Source organism: Ostrea edulis, chromosome 2 (genome assembly GCF_947568905.1).
Source record: "Ostrea edulis chromosome 2, xbOstEdul1.1, whole genome shotgun sequence".
NCBI classification, from domain to species: Eukaryota; Metazoa; Mollusca; class Bivalvia; order Ostreida; family Ostreidae; genus Ostrea; species Ostrea edulis.
Genome location: NC_079165.1, coordinates 20,609,742 through 20,629,089, shown reverse-complemented (window position 1 = coordinate 20,629,089; position 19,348 = coordinate 20,609,742). Strand labels below are relative to the sequence as shown.

Below are 19,348 nucleotides of genomic sequence, written 5' to 3'. Positions count from 1 at the left end.
AATCTACTGTATACGATATCTCTCCTTTGATCAAAGCAAGAGTTACTCCCATGAGATATGTTCACTTATATTTTTGTCCAATTTCAGAGACTTCGAACAGAAAACAGACTACTGAGACAACGAATTGAGGCCCTTGAAAAGGTAAGCCTTTGACAACATTCCTATTTTACTTTAATTTTAAGATCTCATCTGAAAGACTTGTGACTTTCACTTTTAATGCTGGGTGCTTAGCAAGGAACAGTCAGTACAAATTTGAAACATCTTGGCTTTGATGCAGATGCTGGGAATTGAACCCAGGACCTTCAAATTGTGAAGCATGGATAGGATACTCACTTTTGATATCTGGAGGGGATGCCTCATTTTCATTACCAAGCAGCCACATCAAATCTAAAATGTTTAAGGACTATCACAGTTTAAATTATCATGCCTTCTACACAGGGAACTGTGCCGTATAGTGCAATTATAAAGTTATGCGCACTATTGTGTCATAAAATGAAACAACAAACAGAATTTTAATTGAAATTATATCCTTCACTTATTTTATTCAACAAGGATTTAAGTTCCACAAAAAATATGCACTGTATTTTTGAATGCAGGCCATAACTGACATGTACTAAATTTATCATATTAAAAGAATTATGGTGATTTTGATAGGAGTCTGCGTCGTTAGCTGATAGGCTGATTCAGTACCAGGTGACCAGGGCTCAGGAGGCTGAGGAAACATACGCCTTAAAGAACAACCTCTCCACCACAAAGCAGAAGCTAGTCGACACAACTCGCAAACTTGAGGAGGCTAACACCCTTATAGGAGATATAAAACACAGGGTTAGTATTCAGGGGTTCTGGAGTGATCCTTTAGTATTCAGGGGTTATGGAGTGATCCTTAATTTGTTGATTAATGTTATCAAAAAGTTACTGCATTTATTGTATCACTATATGTATAGGTACATGACATTGTAGTTAACAAAATCAATATAACTCATGATATCAAGAAACATTATACTGTATTCATAATAGCTATTATTAACAACATATAACATAGTAGATGTAGTTTTAACACGTTACAAGTACAATGTAATTAGGAAATAGTCTGTATACTGTGTTTATAGTATAGTGACAATAACAGTATTCACATTTTATTTTGTTATTAGCTCACCTGAGCTGAAAGCTCAAGTGAGCTTTCCTGATCGCTTTTTGTCCGTCGTCTGTCCGTCTGTCTGTTAAACATTTACATTTTCAACTTCTTTTCCAAAACCATTGGGCCAATTTTAACCAATGTTGGCACAAATCATCCTTGGGTGAAGGGGATTCAAAATTCTTCAAATGAGGGCCAACCCCCTTATCCAAGGGGAGATAATAGCAAATCAGTAAAAATACACTGAAATTTTTTAAAAATCTTCTTCTCCAGAACCAGTAAGCCAATTTCATTCAAACTTAATGCAAATCATCCTTAGTTGAAGGGAATTCAAAATTGTTCAAATTAAGGGCCAGGTTCTCTTCAAAGGGGAGATAATCACAAAAGTGTAAAAATAGGGTGGGGTCATTTAAAAATCTTCTCATGAACCACTGTACCAGTATAGTTGAAATTTATGTGGAAGTTTGCTGACATAATGGAGATTCAAGTTTGTTCATATCATGGCCCCCAGGGGTCGGATGGCGCCACACTAGGGGAAACCATATTTTATATGTATTTATATAGGAAAAATCTTTTAAAATCTTCTCAAGAACCATTGAGCCAGAAGAGTTCAAATTTACATGGAAGCTTCCTGACATAATGCAGATTCAAGTTTGTTCATATCATGGCCCCCAGGGGTCGGGTGGGGCCACACTAGGGGAAACCATATTTTATATGTGTGTATATAGGAAAAATCTTTAAAAAATCTTCTTCTCAAGAACCATTGAGCCAGAAGAGTTCAAATTTACATGGAAGCTTTCTGACATAATGCAGATTCAAGTTTGTTCATATCATAGCCCCCAGGGGTCGGGTGGGGCCACAATAGGGGAAACCATATTTTATATGTATTTATATAGGAAAAATCTTTAAAAATCTTCTTCTCAAGAACCATTGAGCCAGAAGAGTTCAAATTTACATGGAAGCTTTCTGACATAATGCAGATTCAAGTTTGTTCATATCATAGCCCCCAGGGGTCGGGTGGGGCCACATTAGGGGAAACCACATTTTATATGTATTTATATAGGAAAAATCTTCTTCTCAAGAACCATTGAGCCGGAAGAGTTCAAATTTACATCGAAGTTTCCTGACATAGTTTAGATTCAAGTTTGAAGCTTTATGACATAGTTCAAATTCAAGTTTGTTGAAATCATGGCCCCTGGGGTGTCAGGTTTTGCCACAATAAGGGAAACCGTATTTCATATGTGTAAATATATGATAACTCAGGTGAGCGATGTGGCCCAATGACCTCTTGTAGTATATACTGTATTTATAGTAGTGACAATAACAGTATTCACATTTTATTTTGTTGAAGATGAATTTAGTAGTAGTAAGTTTTATACTAATCGTATGTGTCCTGGTCCTCTGTATGTTTAGCACTGGAATCCGCCGTACGCTTCAGATCTATATACAGAAGTGTAGTCTCTGTCTCGTCTCTATCTCCCAGTTTGTGTAGGGTTGTAATCATAGCAGTGTGCAATCCAGTAAAGCTACCACAATGGCTGTCCTCTCTGTATCAAGCTGTTATACATCATTCCTTGCACATTGTCAAACTTCATACAAGCACTAACATATGCAAAGTGTATGTGATTTTTCAAATTCTTTTTATTTATCAACATCTTATCATAAACTGCATCATAGACAAGATATTTATTCAATGTAACAAATAGTATGTGTTTGGATTACTACGTGTACATTATGTATAATATTGTATCCATTTTATGTAAGAAATATGCTTCCAAGTTTACTAACAAGTTGTTGTTTATCGATGATTACTTATAAATCCTGATTATGTCTATTCTGTTAATGCTTGTTTATCAGATTTAATTTATAACATATGATAACGTGATTGAATAATGTTCTCCCTTGTACCAGGGACTTATTTGATATTTGTGGGCTTTCAGACCAGTAGTATAACCTCGGCCTCCTCTCTGGACGAGGATGAGGCACAGACCGTGATCCAGCACTTACAGGAGGAGCTCATCGCTCTACGCCTCAAAGACGCCGACACCGACTCACTGGTCAAGGAGCTCAGGACAAAGATTAAGGAGCTGGAGGAGGTTCTGAATTTTAACAATTTCGTGACATATACCCTTTAAGATTCACTGAAATAGATATACGGCACTCTCACTGAAATACATAGGGTGCACTATCACTGAAATTTAAATGTACAAACTCATATTACTGTTAAATACACCACGGTTCAGTTCATGAAATGTTAAATTATCAATTCAGTTCCTAAGTTTACTTTTATTCAAATTGTCCATTTTTGTTATGTTAGTACATATTTATGTTTACAAATTGATGATTGAGAAAAACACACATAGAGAAATGAATTTAAGTTTGCCAACAGTGACCCACAAATATAAAAAAAAAAAAAAAAGAAGCTTTCTGTGTTAATAATGATACAGACAACAAAAACCAGTTTCAAATGTCACTGCATGCAGACATTGTGTTAGTGATGTTTACAGATGATACCAAAAGTGACAAACATGTACTTGGGGTATTTTTTATACTTAATGACAAGTGACATGTGTCGTGGATTTTATCAATCGTTAGCTGAATATCTTGATATGTGAGGTCATTGTATCAGACATAACTTATATATACACTGCATAAACCATGGAAAGAAAACGCTTTTGTATACAAGAGTTCCAAAGCTACTCTTACCCCCCCCCCCCCAAATCATCAGACTGTAAGAAAGGGAGGAAAGGAAAAGCCATTGAATTCTTAGAATAAAGTGACAGTGAAATTTTGCCTTGCTTAATCTTAATGATTATTTAAATCATCTTTGATCATGAATCTATTGATTTTTATTTTTGACAGACAAACCTACAGCTGCAGAAGGCCCCCAGTAATGATGTCCAGCATCTACAAGAGGAGCTCATAGCAGTCAAACTCCGAGAAGCCGAGGCTAATCTTTCACTGAAGGAAATGAAGCACAAAGTGTATGATTTAGAGTCACAATGGGAGGTAACTCATACTTCGTTATTTATCCTGTATGTAGCATATTCTTGCTGCTATCTCATGAACTTCACAAAAATTAAGTATAGTTAATGCTTTACATGCAAAATTTAGATTTAAATGAATTTTTTAAATTTAGATTTAGACATAGACATTTTGTGGTCACAGAGTTATAATCTGTTCTCTACTTAACATTTTTGATTTATTTGGACGGTTTTATTTCAGGATTATATTGTCAAGTCCAATGAGGACCCGTCATCCCCAAAAGATAAAAATAGTAACAAGCATGAGATTCGACAACTTCAGGAGGAGGTCATGTCTGTCAAAATTAAGGAGACTGCCTGTATGTCAGAACTGAAAGAAACCAAGCAAAAAGTCATGGAATTTGAAACTCAGGTAACAAATATGATATGCATGGTATATTTAGAAACAGTTGTACTATACAATTTTAAAAATCGATAGAATGGTCTACATTTTGTAGTTACTCCCTTTATATCAGAAATGGGGGGGGGGGGGGGGGTGCATTTCAATGTGGTCTTAAGCATCACATAAATAGTACATAATTAACGAACAGGATATAGAGAAGAGCATATGGTTCCAATGCCAAATTCTTTATTATTCTGAGTTTTAACAGGTTGGACTATATCTATGATGAAAATAAGGTTTAGTTTCTTCAATTTTATGGAGAACACATTTGTCAAATTGTAGGGTTAGGGAAGGGAGGTGTTACAGCCGTATTTGATGTTCAAGTTATGATACAATTAATCCTAAGAATTTTAGAACTAATCTATTAAAATAAAAAACCAGACACCTGGAAAGATTAAAATTCATTACCAAAAATTGTTTTTATCAAAGTTTCACATGCCCAGTTTTCAAAATTATGACCATTTTCTGTATTTTAGAATAAGCTTATCTTTCAAAATCATGCTAAGAGATATACAAAACCAGTTTAATCATGAGGGGAATCACTCTTTTGTAGAACCATATATGCACCAATCAAATCAGAAGAATGGATGAGGAGAACAAGACCCTGAAGTCACAGATAGAAATCCACGAGGCCCAAGAGAAGGACCTTGGGAGTCAGATCAAAGACCTGTCCAGGAAACTAGATAACTTAGAGGCACAAGTGAGGACACAACCTCTGTACCCTCCTACTTCTACAAATATAATGATGGCTGTAGAAAATAATTATCTCTTATGAAGTAGCCAGAAAATTAGTTCACTTCACAGCATACTACTTTTGGGTGACTCTGCCACATATACATATATCATTACTACAGTAGCTTGATCCAAAGTGTTGGATCACATCTCATTGACAGGATCAAGTTTGATCTGATGAACCGCACCTTTCAACGAGATGTGATCCAATTCTTCGGATTAAGTTACTGTAGTCGTGAATGTATTCTTAATTAGCAAATAAACAAGCATACAGTGAAATTATTTTTTGTTTACACAGCTTTGTCTGTGATGCGGTCGATTATTTTCTGCACAAACGTGCGCCGATGCATTGTCACGACATCAGTTTCAAATAAACATCTGAATTCAAATCGCCACAGTGTTGGTGATCCTAAAAGTGGGATCACACTCTGTGAATTTAACAGTATCAAAACATGGATGGGTATGTAATAAAAAGGCACAAAGGGATTACTTTTATTTTTCTGCCTGCCTGTCTTGTCAAATGTCATACCATGCAGGTGTCACATTTTGTAGGGAGACATTGATAATTTAGATATGTTTGTAATGAATAGTGTGAATCTGAAACCAGATTTAATGTCATTGGGTCTATCTTTTATCTCAAAAATGACATCACAATATTTTGCAAGAAGAACTCTAAAAAACAAATTTGTAGTATTAATTATGAGTTATCTATAGCTGCAGTGCTTTGAAATTGAGGTAATTTTGATGTTTTAGCCCTTTATAAAATGTTTGTGTGGAGGACAATATATTAAACTGGTACCCTGCTGATTGGTGGCTACACACAAACATAAGGGATGCGAAGTTAACAGGGTACCAGTTTAGGCAAATGAGAAAAGGAAATTATTTTGTAATTACTATCGTATCCAATGTGTTTGTAAACATTCTGAAGAACTTTTTGTCATTTTCTAGTTATGATCTTTAATTTCTCCACCTTTTTGGAACATGCAAATTTTTATCAACATCTTAGACCCTGTGCCTTTAAAGTTGATGTAGTTATAGTGCTTGATTGAATGCAACATGAAAAAGGTATCTTACTTAGGAAAGAATATCAAAGTTTAACTGCTCAGTGGACCCAGATACAAAATTCCACTGTGAAGGGTTCATGAATAGTAGTTTTAAAACAAGAGAGATAATTTTGATGAGGTGAAATTAAAGTAAAACTCTTGTAGAGAAAAGAGGAGTCGATGATGATGAGAATCAGAGATGCTGAGCAAGCCCAATCACTTGCAGAACTTAAGCGAAAGATAGCCGAACTTGAAATCCAGGTAATATGGCCATTCGCCTTTCCTTCGACAGGTTTATATTGTGCAATATAGGTATTTATACCCCCATGCAATGAGATGTTTTTGACTCATCTGTCAGTCAGTCTGCCAGTCCTGTTCTTGTCAGTGTAACTCGTGAAACTGCTAAACAGAATTTCATGAAACTTTGTAGTTGATATGGACATACTAGATGATCACATTCACATGAAATTCTGATTCAATTGGGGGGGGGGGGGGGGGTATGCCCCTTTTGACCTTCGAAGTTTAGCCAAAATTATATATACTGCTGAAACAGTTTGTCAGCACAACTCCTCTGAAGCTACTAAACAGAATTTCATGAAACTTTGTATTTAATATGGACATACTGTGTAGTTATGCATATTCACAGGAAATTCTGATTTAACCTTTTTTTTCTGGGAGTTTTGCCCCTTTTGAACTTAAAAATTTGGCCTCCATCAGTCCTGCTCTTGTCAGCGGCAACTTTTCCAAAACTGTTGAACAGAATTTCATGAAACTTTGTATTTAATATGAGTATACTCTGTAGATGTGCACTAATCTAATTTAGAAAGAATTAGAAGGTGGACTTTATAATTAAAGTAAGTAAATGTTTATTCGGTATATACTTACTTACAAACATACATACATAAATACCAAGGATAACCCATGAAAGCTCAAAAGTGTATTTCCAGTGGGGTACTTTGATGCACGAATGCTTGCGCTAGGGGGTGCTTTTATGAAAAGTGTTGTTGCATTAGTTAGACCACAAACCTAAAAACGAGATTGTTTGAAATATTTTCTGAATTGTTGTATATTGTTTCTCCATGATTAAAACTCTATTTCAACTTTCACAAACTCTACATTATTAAATTCAAAAAATAAAAAATTATTAAATTCAAACCTTGTAGAAGGAAGAACTGCTCACAGCAGACAGATTGGACGCCAAAGATGGCAGCCAAGACCTGGCCAACCAAATCTATGATCTACAAGATGAAGTATGTCAGATTGATGCATGTGGCTCTTCTGCACTCAGTGACCCTAGTGTGTGGGTGTCCTAACCTTTCCACCTTTGAACTTTCTGTATTGCATTTAATGTTTTATAACTTGAAAAGTTAGTTATTAAAGTTAAGAGTGATTTGAATGAAGATGAGTTACATATTAATACTGAAAAGTTGACTTCTAACATTCTAACTGTAATTTAACATGTGATTAGATACTAAGTAATTTAGTTTTAATGGTGAAGTTATAGTGATTTTCCTTGGAATTTTGCATGCTTATTTGCTTTTGAAAGGAGAGCATTTCTGTTCAAGCTTAAGTTGTTTTATTTCAGTTCTATTTCAGTTTTTGTTAGGCCTATAAGTGTATGTGATGGTCAAATAACATGAAAGTGCCATAAATTAGATTTATCAACAAATAATTATGGTATATGAATAATGTTCCACAATATGATATTCCACTCTCTATAGATAAGATAGCTTCTTGCTTTTTATATTTTTATATAAGTAAATTTCTTGATTTCGGTTCCTTGACCCAAAATAGAGACACTTAAATAGATATTTTCATACTTTTCTAAACAGTTCTGTTGTAATTTTCAAATGTGTTTGATTTGCATAAAGCTTATAAAGGCTTTAATTGTTCCTGGAGAGATTTGGTGTTTGTGTTTTGTTAACAGCTTATTTTTGTTTAGCACACTTAATGGGTAGGTTTTTAATAATCTGTACGAAAGATCAATAAACAATTTATTCTTCAAATGATATTTATGCAACATTTCTCCTCAGTTTTCCTCTCAGATATCTGTAAAGAGTATGAAAGATTTATAATCTTTGCTAGATATTACTCAGTATATATATATAGGAAAATATAATAACTGATATTACTCAGTATATATATAGGAAAATACAATAACTGATACAACATCTGCTACAGTGTACATATTAACTAATCAAGATGAAATTAATTGTAGTAGTTCTATACACTATTGTATCAATAATATTCTATTTAACAATTATATGCTCAAGGCATGTATTCAAAACTCCCATTTTATCTCACTTGAGCCGACCTTTTCTGATTGAATTCGTTATCTGTCTTCATTGTCAATTTTTCACATTTTCATCTTCTTCTCTAAAACAACTAAGCCCATTTCAATCTAACTTGGCACAAAGTATCATTTAATAAAGGGCATTCAAGATTGGTCAAAGGAAATATCACACCCTCTTCAAAGGGAAGATGGTTTGTTTATAATGCATCCGTCTTTAGACGGGACATATTATGGTACAGTGATGTCTGTACGGCCGTCTGTCCGTCCGTTCGATCAGGGTTTTCTGTTTCTAATTTCATTTCTCTGTCACATATCAAGCTGAAACTTGCTCTATAGCTTTTTTGTGGATCACTCTAGATCATGTAGCAATTTTTATCCATTTTTACCTCTCTTACAGAGTTTTGCCCCTTTATTTGAAAATTATTGTTATATGGATGGTATATAATTTGTCTGACAAACTTCTCTCACAATTTTTAAATGAGGACCATCTTGTTTTACAGATTGTTTGTATGGGTAATGAAGGCTTGCATGTAGCAAGGATTTTGATTTTTTTTTTAAATTTTTTTAGAAAATTACAGGTTGTTGAACTTAGTCCGTTTTGAGGAAATATTACAAAGAGAGTACATGATTTGTTTGATGAACTCCTCCCACAATTTTCAAGGGAGAACCATCTTATTTTACAGAGTATTTATATGGGAATTGAAGGTTTGCATCTTGCAAGGATTTTAATTTTCTGTTGAATTTGGTAAAATTTGGGGAAATATTTTACACACAGAACTCTTGATTTGTCCATCTACCCCTGTCACAGTTTTAAGCTAAGATCCTTTATTCATATTATGCAAAGAAAATATATCACAGCCTGATGATGGCTGATACTACCTGAAGCAAAGTTCTACAAATTTTGGCTTAAGAAAAACACCCTATGTAAGCATTTTCACGGGTGTATTGTGTACCATTTGCGGTACTCTTATTATTATTTTTTCAAAACTGAACATTGGGTTTGTGTTTTTAAAAATTCTTCTTTTCAAGAACCACTGCACCAGAAATGCCAATACTTACAGGGAAGCTTCTTTGTATAGTATAAATTCAAGTTTGTCCAAACTGTGACACCTGGCTCAATAAAGGGGCCACAGAAGGGTTGCAAAGTTCTACATAAGAGTATAAAGGGGAACCACCCAACTAATTCAAACCAAACATAGCACTAAACATGCTTGGTTAAAGTGGATTCAATTTTGTTCAAATAAAGAGGTACACCCCTTTCCAAGCAGAGATAATTGCAAAATGGTGAAAATATGATGGTGTCTTTTGAAAAATTTTCAGAACCAATTCGAACCAATCTTGGCACAAAGTATCCATTGGTAAAGGGGATTCAAATTTATTTGAATGAAGGACCACACCCCTTTCCATAATAGCAAGATAGTGAAAACATTGTGGTGTCTTTTGAAATGTTCCTTTCCAGAATCAATAAGCGAATTTCAACCAAACTTGGCATAAAGTATTATTTGGTAAACAGAATGAAAATGTGTTCAAATGAAGAACCACTACATTCCCCATTGCAAGGAAATTGCGAAATAGTGAAAATACACTGTGATTTGGTGTCTTTTGAAAATATTTTCCGTTACCACCAAGGGAAGATAAACACAAAATAGTGAAAATACTGTGGTTTCTTTTGAAAGTCTTCTCTAGAATAACTGTGCTGGTATTATCAAAAAAGATTTGCTTAAGCTTTCTTATATTGGTAGAGTCAAGGTTGTTCAAATCTCCAGAGTCTAGGACGAGGACATAATGGGGGCCAAAGATATGTATTGTATAAATCTAGTAAAAAAGGGATTTTATATTAATGAGATTGTTGCCCTTTGGAACTAGATGAGGTTCACAGTGGATCCATTATCTGGTTGATGATATGAAAATAAGTGCAACATTTTGGGGGATTTTCAAACAAAAGTTCCCTAAATTTTGAAATGAGTAGCAAGTCATTTTCACTTTGAAGCAATATTTTGTTGAAACAGATACAAAAATTGAAGGGCTAAATATTTTGTTACAATTGGGAACTTCTGCTCAGGTAAAGGATGTAGCCCACAGGCCTCTTGCTATTTAACATTTTATTTGATATATGTGTACAATATGTGCACAAAACAAGATGATTTATCATCAAGACACGAATAAAAAACTAATTATCAGTTTGTTATCTGTTGTTTGATACATGCACATACCAATATAGGAAATCTAGCTTGAATCTATTTATTTGATTTGAAATTAAGCTAATACTTAGAAATATATGATTTAAGAATGTGAAAGAAGGGTTTTAAATATGATTTGGATAAAGATTTTTGTTGTCTGTTATGTTAGACTTGTGAATTGTTTCTGTTCCAAATCTAATGAAATAATATTTACGATATTTGCTAAAATGAAAAATTGCTCTTAATGTTGGAGCTGTAGGGAGATTACCCTTGGTTCAACGTCTTAGTTTTCTATGTAAAACTTTAATGTTTCATGTTTTTAAAGGTACTGCAGCTGAGGCTATCCCATAATTCCTCTACACCAAGAGCATCGTATCGGAATGGTTCTCTGAGTGAAAGTGAGGACGAGAGTGATGAGGACTTAGAAAATCCTGAGACTTTAAACCGAACATTGTCTGACATCATCGAAGGCAAGTCCCCGACCAGTGTCTTATCTTCATCCCTGATTAACAGTCCATCCCCTAAAAACAGCACAACGAAATCCTCCATAGAGTCCCATCTTATGAAGGGTGGCCAGATTTCTGAGGAGGATCAGTGCATCGAAGCTCTCTCTCCAATTTCTTCTCCTAGCAAAGTTCCGGGTTCCAATTTAAATGGTAACTGTGATACACAATTAGGTCAGTCTGATAATGGTGCTTTATTGAATACTTCACAAACTATGAATGGGACTGGTGCAGTTGTAGACAGTGAATCGTGCCGTGAGTTCTCTTCTGGTGCAACAAATGGGGAACTGGTAAACAACCAACCCACAGTGACTTCAAGTGAAGGCTCAATACGAGACAATGTTTTATAGTGCTGGGAAGGAAAAAATTGTCTTTATTGTTTAATCTGTGACTCTTCTAAAATTTTCACAAATGTTGTTTTCATTTTTAACTTACCCGAGCTATAAGCATATTGCCATAGTTTGTTCTGGTCAGTCAGTTCTGATGGAGAGTGGTTAACCCGCCATGTTTATGCCATCAAATGTTGAATTTTGTATTTTCTGAATAACTGTATTTTGTTTGAAGTCAAAGTTACAATATCTTTTGCTTAAATGGTTTAAATCTTTCTCAGGAAAATTTATACATTCATATGACTTTGATTATTGATTAAATTATCCCATACTTTAATAAATTTTGATGCCCATTGTTTAGAGATGCTTAGCGATATTATCTACACTTGAACAATTTTTTGCCTATTGGAAATAAGTACATTTACTGGAATTGTAGATGTGTTCTGCGAAATGTTTATAAAAGTGTATGTATTGCAATTCCAATATTATTCAAATTATGATGGAATAGATTGTATGTCGTACTTATGAAATACATCATTAAATATTTAAAAATATGGAGGAAAATTGTTTAGAATACAACCAATATTATTTATGTGAGATATTATGCACTCTGCAATTTTAAATTTACTTTTCATTCACTTATTTTCTTGGAGTAAAATTTTGTGGTTTGGGGAAAATGAGCATGTTTGTGGAACAGTTATTCCGTATTGTAGTTCCGTTTTTCTTCATTGTTGAGGATTTGAATTTGTGGGTATATCTGTACCATGAACAGATTTTACAGGATGTAACTTTATTCATATACTCAAGGAAGGATATGATCACTTTTGTTAGCGAATACTGTAAATACTCATGGGAGTTTCTATATGTGCCAAAGAATTTTGTTTGTGCAAAGTTGCAAAAAGTAGCTTTTTCACTCAAGAGTAGTTTAAGGCTTCTAATGTGTTAATGCTTCTCTTTAAGGGTGAGAATGTTCACAGGAATAACTGAACCCAAGTCGAATCATTTCATTCAACAAAATTATTCAAAATTGGACTTTCAAAGTGTGTTATACTAAGCTACTATTGTTTTGTGTGGGATCTATAAATGTTGATGAGTAAAAAATAGGAATGAAAATAGAAGCAATGTGAACTTTAATTTCACTAAAAATCTCATGAATGATAACTCTTACCTCAGTGTCACTGCCTTTTTTTCCCCTCTTTTTTTTGTATTCAGTTCTGAAAATTGGGCCAGTAAACAGAAACAGAACACATGAACATGCTGTGAATAGATATACAGTTTCACATCTCATCCCATTTTTCCAAGGGAGTAAAATATTTGGGGTGATTATATGGTCATTGTCTACAAGTACCCCAAAGCAGACAGTTTGTTATGAAAGTTCTGAATCATTTCTATCTTTTCCTAAAATCAAAAGAAGGATTGTTGAAAGAAAAGCATCAGCATTTTTTTCCTAGGCTGCATCTGTAATACAGATGCACCTTCATGAAAACCAGTTTTGATCCTTGCCCATGAAAATTTAGAAACAAATTCTTAGGATATCTTCTATTGTTTTAAGATGAAATTTAAAAAGTTAAATCAAACCCATTGGATAAATTTTAAGAATGTTATTTTTTCATAGAAACTCTAGGAAAAACATAAAAAGCCTGACTTTTAAGAAAAAATCTTGAATGATTTATGGACTATTGAAATTAAACATGGATTCATTTTCTTCTATAGATAAAACAATAAACTGTGTTCTAGATGTTTTAGATAGTTGAAGTTTATAAACCTGGGTGAAAAAGTTGAGGTTTTGTAATTCGTACTAGACAGGTATTTTTAAGGAGGTACTCTACATCATCATAATGACTGACTTCCTTTTAAAACATGGATGAAAATATGAATATCAGCAATATTTGCTTATTCATTCTAAAGTTCATCACCTAGCTGAGTAGGTTAGCACGTCTACTACTGAACTGTAGATCGCGAGTTCAAGTCCAGCAGGGGTTTTTAATTTTTTGCAGATTGCTTTCTACTAAAACTGCATTTTTTGACTAAATGAAGTACATAATGTAAATTTGAAAGTTTTCAATTTCAAAATATTGTTGTACATATCCTCTACTTTTCATCCACATCAAATTTCTCTGGTGTAGCATACCTCCTTAAAGCAAGAATGTTAAAGCTATTGCAATGATTTTTTGTTACTATGGAAGATACCAAACTTATTGTAACTTGTGCAAATCAATCGTTCTACAAATGTAATGAATGCATTTACTAAATAAGGGTTGTGACAATATTGAATGATTGAATGATTTGAAAACCATTTTCATAATAGTAAATATACCTGTCAAATATGATTGATATATTTTTATTAGATGTGTATTAATTATTCAGTTAATAATCTGCTTCTAGGTTGTAACTTTGTTACTTCCCATTACAGTGTTTTCAATGATGTCATTACAGTTGCATTGATGGATTACGTACTGTGATTATTACATTGTGTTACTGTATACGAACTTTGTACTATTACAATAAAGACATATGAAGAAGATTTCCATGCTGATTGTTTTTTCTCTACACAGAAAACATTTTTCCAAACAGTTTCTTTATTATTCCAACCCCACTCTCCCACCCCCCAAAAAAATTTCCTAAGGTCCAGGATTTCTGAGGTCCATTTCATATTCATCAGAAATCTTCATATAAACCTTGAATGTTGTTCTTTACTTTCTCAGCAAAACTATTTCACTATTGTCAAAACAGCATCAGTTTTCTGTAAATTAAGATGTTTTACCATTTAATGGACTCTGATCATTGTCAGGACATATAGTGGGTTTTTAGCTTGCCTGAGCCGAAGGCTTGCTTATTTAGTAGTAGTAGTTTATTTATTTATAGTGACATGTGTATATTCATGTTATGTTAACAGACAGTGTAAAAATAAATCAAACACCCGGCCCATCGGGCCTATATGCCACTTTAAACACAAAACTTAAATGCAGTACATGAAGAAAAAAAGAAGCACAGTGTTAAGAAATAAAGGAGAAGCAAACATGAAAACATGCATACATGTAAGTAAATACCTCCAGTACATCAGTGTGTTTTAGGAGATAATGGGAAAAGTATAAAACCATATGTATGTAGACCTTGATACATATACACATAATTTACATTCTTAATTTTTGAAAATAATTGACTGTCTACTCATTAATGAAGAATACAAAGACATAGTGCAGTCTAGTCTATCTAGGTGTAGAAATAACAATATTCTTTGAAAAAGTTTGTTTTTGTACATGTTGAAGTTTTAGAGTATCCATGTTATACCAATTGACTTTAAATTTGGTTAGTATAATGTATAAAATTTATGAAGTATTGGTATATTTGTAACAAGTTGATTGACTTTAAATTTGGTTAGTATAATGTATAAAATTTATAAAGTATTGGTATATTTGTAACAAGTTGATTGACTTTAAATTTGGTTAGTATAATGTATAAAATTTATAAAGTATTGGTATATTTGTAACAAGTTGATTGACTTTAAATTTGGTTAGTATAATGTATAAAATTTATAAAGTATTGGTATATTTGTAACAAGTTGATTGACTTTAAATTTGATTAGTATAATGTATAAAATTTATAAAGTATTGGTATATTTGTAACAAGTTGATTGACTTTAAATTTGGTTAGTATAATGTATAAAATTTATAAAGTATTGGTATATTTGTAACAAGTTGATTGACTTTAAATTTGGTTAGTATAATGTATAAAATTTATAAAGTATTGGTATATTTGTAACAAGTTGATTGACTTTAAATTTGGTTAGTATAATGTATAAAATTTATAAAGTATTGGTATATTTGTAACAAGTTGATTGAAAAGGGGTAACATCAGCTCCAAATTTTCTGAAAAATAAACTAAATATATACTGTAATATACATACATGAATGCACAATTAATTAAATACTAGGCTTTTTGACATCCTAGACAGCAGTTTCTTCCATAGAACATAGTCATAGAACATGGAAACATCACTCATTCAAAAAATTACTTTGTTAAATACCACTGTGATTCTATGTACTGTTAAATACCACTGTGATTCTATGCACTGTTAAATACCACTGTGATTCTATGTTAAATACCACTGTGATTCTATGTTAATTACCACTGTGATTCTATGTTAAACACCACTGTGATTCTATGCACTGTTAAATACCACTGTGATTCTATGCACAAGTTCTCTGAAGTTGATATTGAAAAGATGCTGGAAGTTCCTCATTGACAATATCTGTGGTTTTGGTAATCAAGTCTTTTAACAGTGTGTCGGAATTTCCATGGGCACGAGTTGTGTTCCTTCTTTAAGCGGCCAGTTATTACATTCTTATGAGGCAGAATTTAATCAAGACTACACGAGAAGGGAAAATATCTTACTGTGGCTCTCAACTCATCATTTAGACATATTGAGGTATTATCTATTAACAATGTTCAATTTCATACGTATGTTGATTCGATATATCCCAGTGAACTCAATATAAAAGACATCACAGAGTCGTCCATATCAGCTTTATGTTTAGATATTTTATTAAACATAGATTTTGATGGCAAACTGACAACTCTAATTTATGACAAACAGAAGGACGTCAACTTCCCATATATAAGTAGCAATATTATATACATGTATGGTGTTTATGTGTTGAAACTGATTTGAAATGCGAGAGCATGTTCTGCGTATGATCAATTTTCAAATTGTGGCAAGTTACTGACTATTAATTTTATGTTACAGAGGTTTCAACAGTCTCGTTTGAAGTCAGAATTTCGCAAATTTTATGGTCGTTATATTGAAAGGTGAAGATAACGAACAGTGATCAGTCTCATAAATCCCATAAGCAATACAAAATAGATAGTTGGTCAAACACGGACCCCTGGACACACCAGAGGTGGGATCAGGTGCCTAAGAGGAGTAGGCATTCCCTGTCGACCGGTCACACCCGCCATGAGCCCCATATAATGATCTTATAATTTGCAAATATTTACATTCACTGAATCTTTTCTCTTATATCTCTTTTGAAATTGACATAGCTTTCATCATGCAATAAATACATGATTGTTGCTAACTAGTTCGATCCGGTTTTCTAATACCACCTGTCAGCAAAATCATTACCAAATATGGAGTGCCATCAAGGTGAAAGGGTGCATTGGCTATTCCATTTAATGTAACAAATGGGTCAGCAATATAATTCAGATTTTAATTCTAGTTTATATTTTTAAATAATTCATAAAAAATATGAATATAAACAAACAAACAAATGTCTTTCTTTGTTGTTTCATCGCGTGAAGGTAGCAATCATAGCTTACGCGAGTTATGCATTTTTCTGCAATGCTGGCTACCTTCACGTTGTTTGACGTATTCCACACCAAATCTGAGGCTGTTCTTTACATACTGATTTTGAGTATGGATTGCTCCGTTTACCTGATCAAGATAAGGTGCTCACGGCGACTGTGACCGGTCAACAGGGAATGCTTACTCCTCCTAGGCACCTGATCCCTGCAACTCCCGTACATACCTTAACGTCAGGTTAGAAAACAAATGACGCCGTGAATATAAGGACGCCGTTTTCAGCGCAGATGTTCTCAGTTGTTAATCAAAATATGCATAATTAGATTATAGTCCAGTCAATTGTTCAGAACCAGTTAAGTTTTATAGAGTTTAAATACGCGGCATATTTCGGCCAAAAACTACCCTGTTCTTTGACGCTGTCTGCTGTGTCTGTTTGCCCTCATACTACCCATTGTCATCTGCGTTTCCGCACATAGATTGATTTATTAGTAAGGATTTCTCTTGGATGGGGGGTCTGTATAAAAATCATACCCGATATTTGCTTGGAAAACTATTGAAAATAGTAGTTCTGTGGTTGTTTAAGTTCAATTGATTGAACAGGTAAGAAGAAATACATACACGGTTTTATTCTTGTTGTACATAGAATGGTGTTTAGGTATTTATCAGAGTATTCGTATTATTAGACTTTTTTTTTTTTTTACATGAACCCCTTCCTCTTTATGGTGTAATCAAAAAGTTCACATCATCAGCACTATCAACATCTTTTTTTTTTATGTGTACATCGTAAGTGTCAAGACATTTACTAATTTGTATCTTATTTAAGAAAAGATTTAAACTTTGGTTCTATAAAACTCAGGTGGCCATTGTAGCCCAAGGGCATCTTGTTTTCACTAGAAATTTCATGCTTCATTTTTATCCACCTTGGGAAAATACTGTATCCTCTTGGTAAAAGAAAAAAAAGATTTATAAATGCTCTCTATTTGCGGTAATAATCTAGTTGCATTATGTAAATAATGCATGTAGCTGAGGTTAACATTGAAAATGTTCACCCCAAGAGAATCACTGTCAACCGAGGGGTGAAAATTTTCAATGTTACTCTCAACTACAAGCACTATTTGTTTTATCATGCTGAATGTCATACATTTATTAGTTGTTTTGCCGGCCATGACGACTAGAAATCTTCAGTGAATCGTATGCGCACAATCTGTGCGCATGTGATAATTTCTATATCGCCCGTTGCTAGATATTCACGCCCCGCCCGGAGGTACACATCAGACGGGGATCCATATTGTTGGTGCAACTCCCCGGATAACTTTATTAGTTTCGCTTCACGCAAGAAAAGTTCTAGCCATGATACCCGAAGGTTTAGGGACTTAGATAGGTTGACTGACGACTACTCGTCTCCCGGGGGGTGGGGGTGTTCAGTTATGCCTGATGCCCCTGTGAGGCACCCCTGTCACTGCATCCCTTCACTCCAGTGTCGGGGAGATCTGCCCAACATTTTCACCGATAAGTTGATGACCATGCAGGCCCCGGGTCAGATCAGTCAGGGTTTGGATCAGGATTTCTAGTCAGCGGCAGCATATCCCTACACCAGAACCATATCCCCTAGCTGTCCTATTGTTGGAGCCGGGAACTCACAAGGTCCCGTAGTCTCTCTATTGTTCCGATCTCCTCACAGCGTCCTCTGGCCCTTTACCATGCAGTACAGCTTCGCAAAACCTACTCATTCCATTTCCTCCAGTCTAGGTCTGGGATAGTGCCCAGTACGCCTAATCCTTGGTATCTTGGTACTAAACCCCCGTATGCGTAACCCGGATGCAGTTTTCTCCAAGATTGAGCGGAGGTATAAATATCTAGGTGTTGCGTGATTGGCTAATATCAAGAGTAAAATTATTTAAGAAATAAGGTATCATTTAAAAATATTTATCGGGATATAAATACGGGTTGGTCACGTGATCAAATTCCATAAAGCCCGAAGGAAATGGAAAATTTGATCATGTACCAACCCGTATTTATATCCCGGCTAGTAACTAAAGACATTGTTTACAGTTATGCTTTTATCAATTATTGATGAAAGTCCACTGCTTGGAATACAAATAAAACCGTAAATACATTTTGTGGTGTTGATTTCATCTATTGAAAGATTTCTGTAGTAAGTGAGAGCGATTGCTAGATGTGTATTGCCTTAGTAAAAGTAGTACCTGTTACCCACTTTTAACAAATGTTCATACGCACAGCCGTGACCTCTGTTGACCCCGTAGTAGATTTATCCAGAAATAAATACGTATTGCTCGTAATAGTGTTATGTAGGAGAAAACAGTTGCAAATGTAAATATTTGGAATTGAAAGAAATATTATAGAGGTTCAAATTAATTGTCAGGATGAAAAATTATCGCACAAAA

General features: G+C 34.1%; 1 protein-coding gene across 25 annotated transcripts in view; it reads left to right on the top strand.

Moving 5' to 3' along the window:
- LOC125678911 (ecotropic viral integration site 5 ortholog-like) overlaps positions 1-14,165 on the top strand; it is a 56,323-nt gene extending 42,158 nt beyond the window's left edge. For 16 of the 25 annotated variants that reach the window (XM_048917710.2, XM_048917703.2, XM_056156345.1 and 13 more), the window contains 10 exons: positions 88-141; positions 655-825; positions 2,487-2,501; positions 3,076-3,231; positions 3,998-4,144; positions 4,361-4,531; positions 5,115-5,261; positions 6,502-6,597; positions 7,500-7,586; positions 11,135-14,165. In XM_048917710.2, coding sequence (XP_048773667.2) covers positions 88-141; positions 655-825; positions 2,487-2,501; positions 3,076-3,231; positions 3,998-4,144; positions 4,361-4,531; positions 5,115-5,261; positions 6,502-6,597; positions 7,500-7,586; positions 11,135-11,662 — 1,572 coding nt within the window. In that variant the 3' untranslated portion in view covers positions 11,663-14,165. Of the gene's footprint in view, positions 1-87; positions 142-654; positions 826-2,486; positions 2,502-3,075; positions 3,232-3,997; positions 4,145-4,360; positions 4,532-5,114; positions 5,262-6,501; positions 6,598-7,499; positions 7,637-11,134 lie in introns of all 25 variants that reach the window. The other 9 variants (XM_056156349.1, XM_048917709.2, XM_056156351.1 and 6 more) reach the window with 3 other exon arrangements.
- Positions 14,166-19,348: the final 5,183 nt, after the last annotated feature.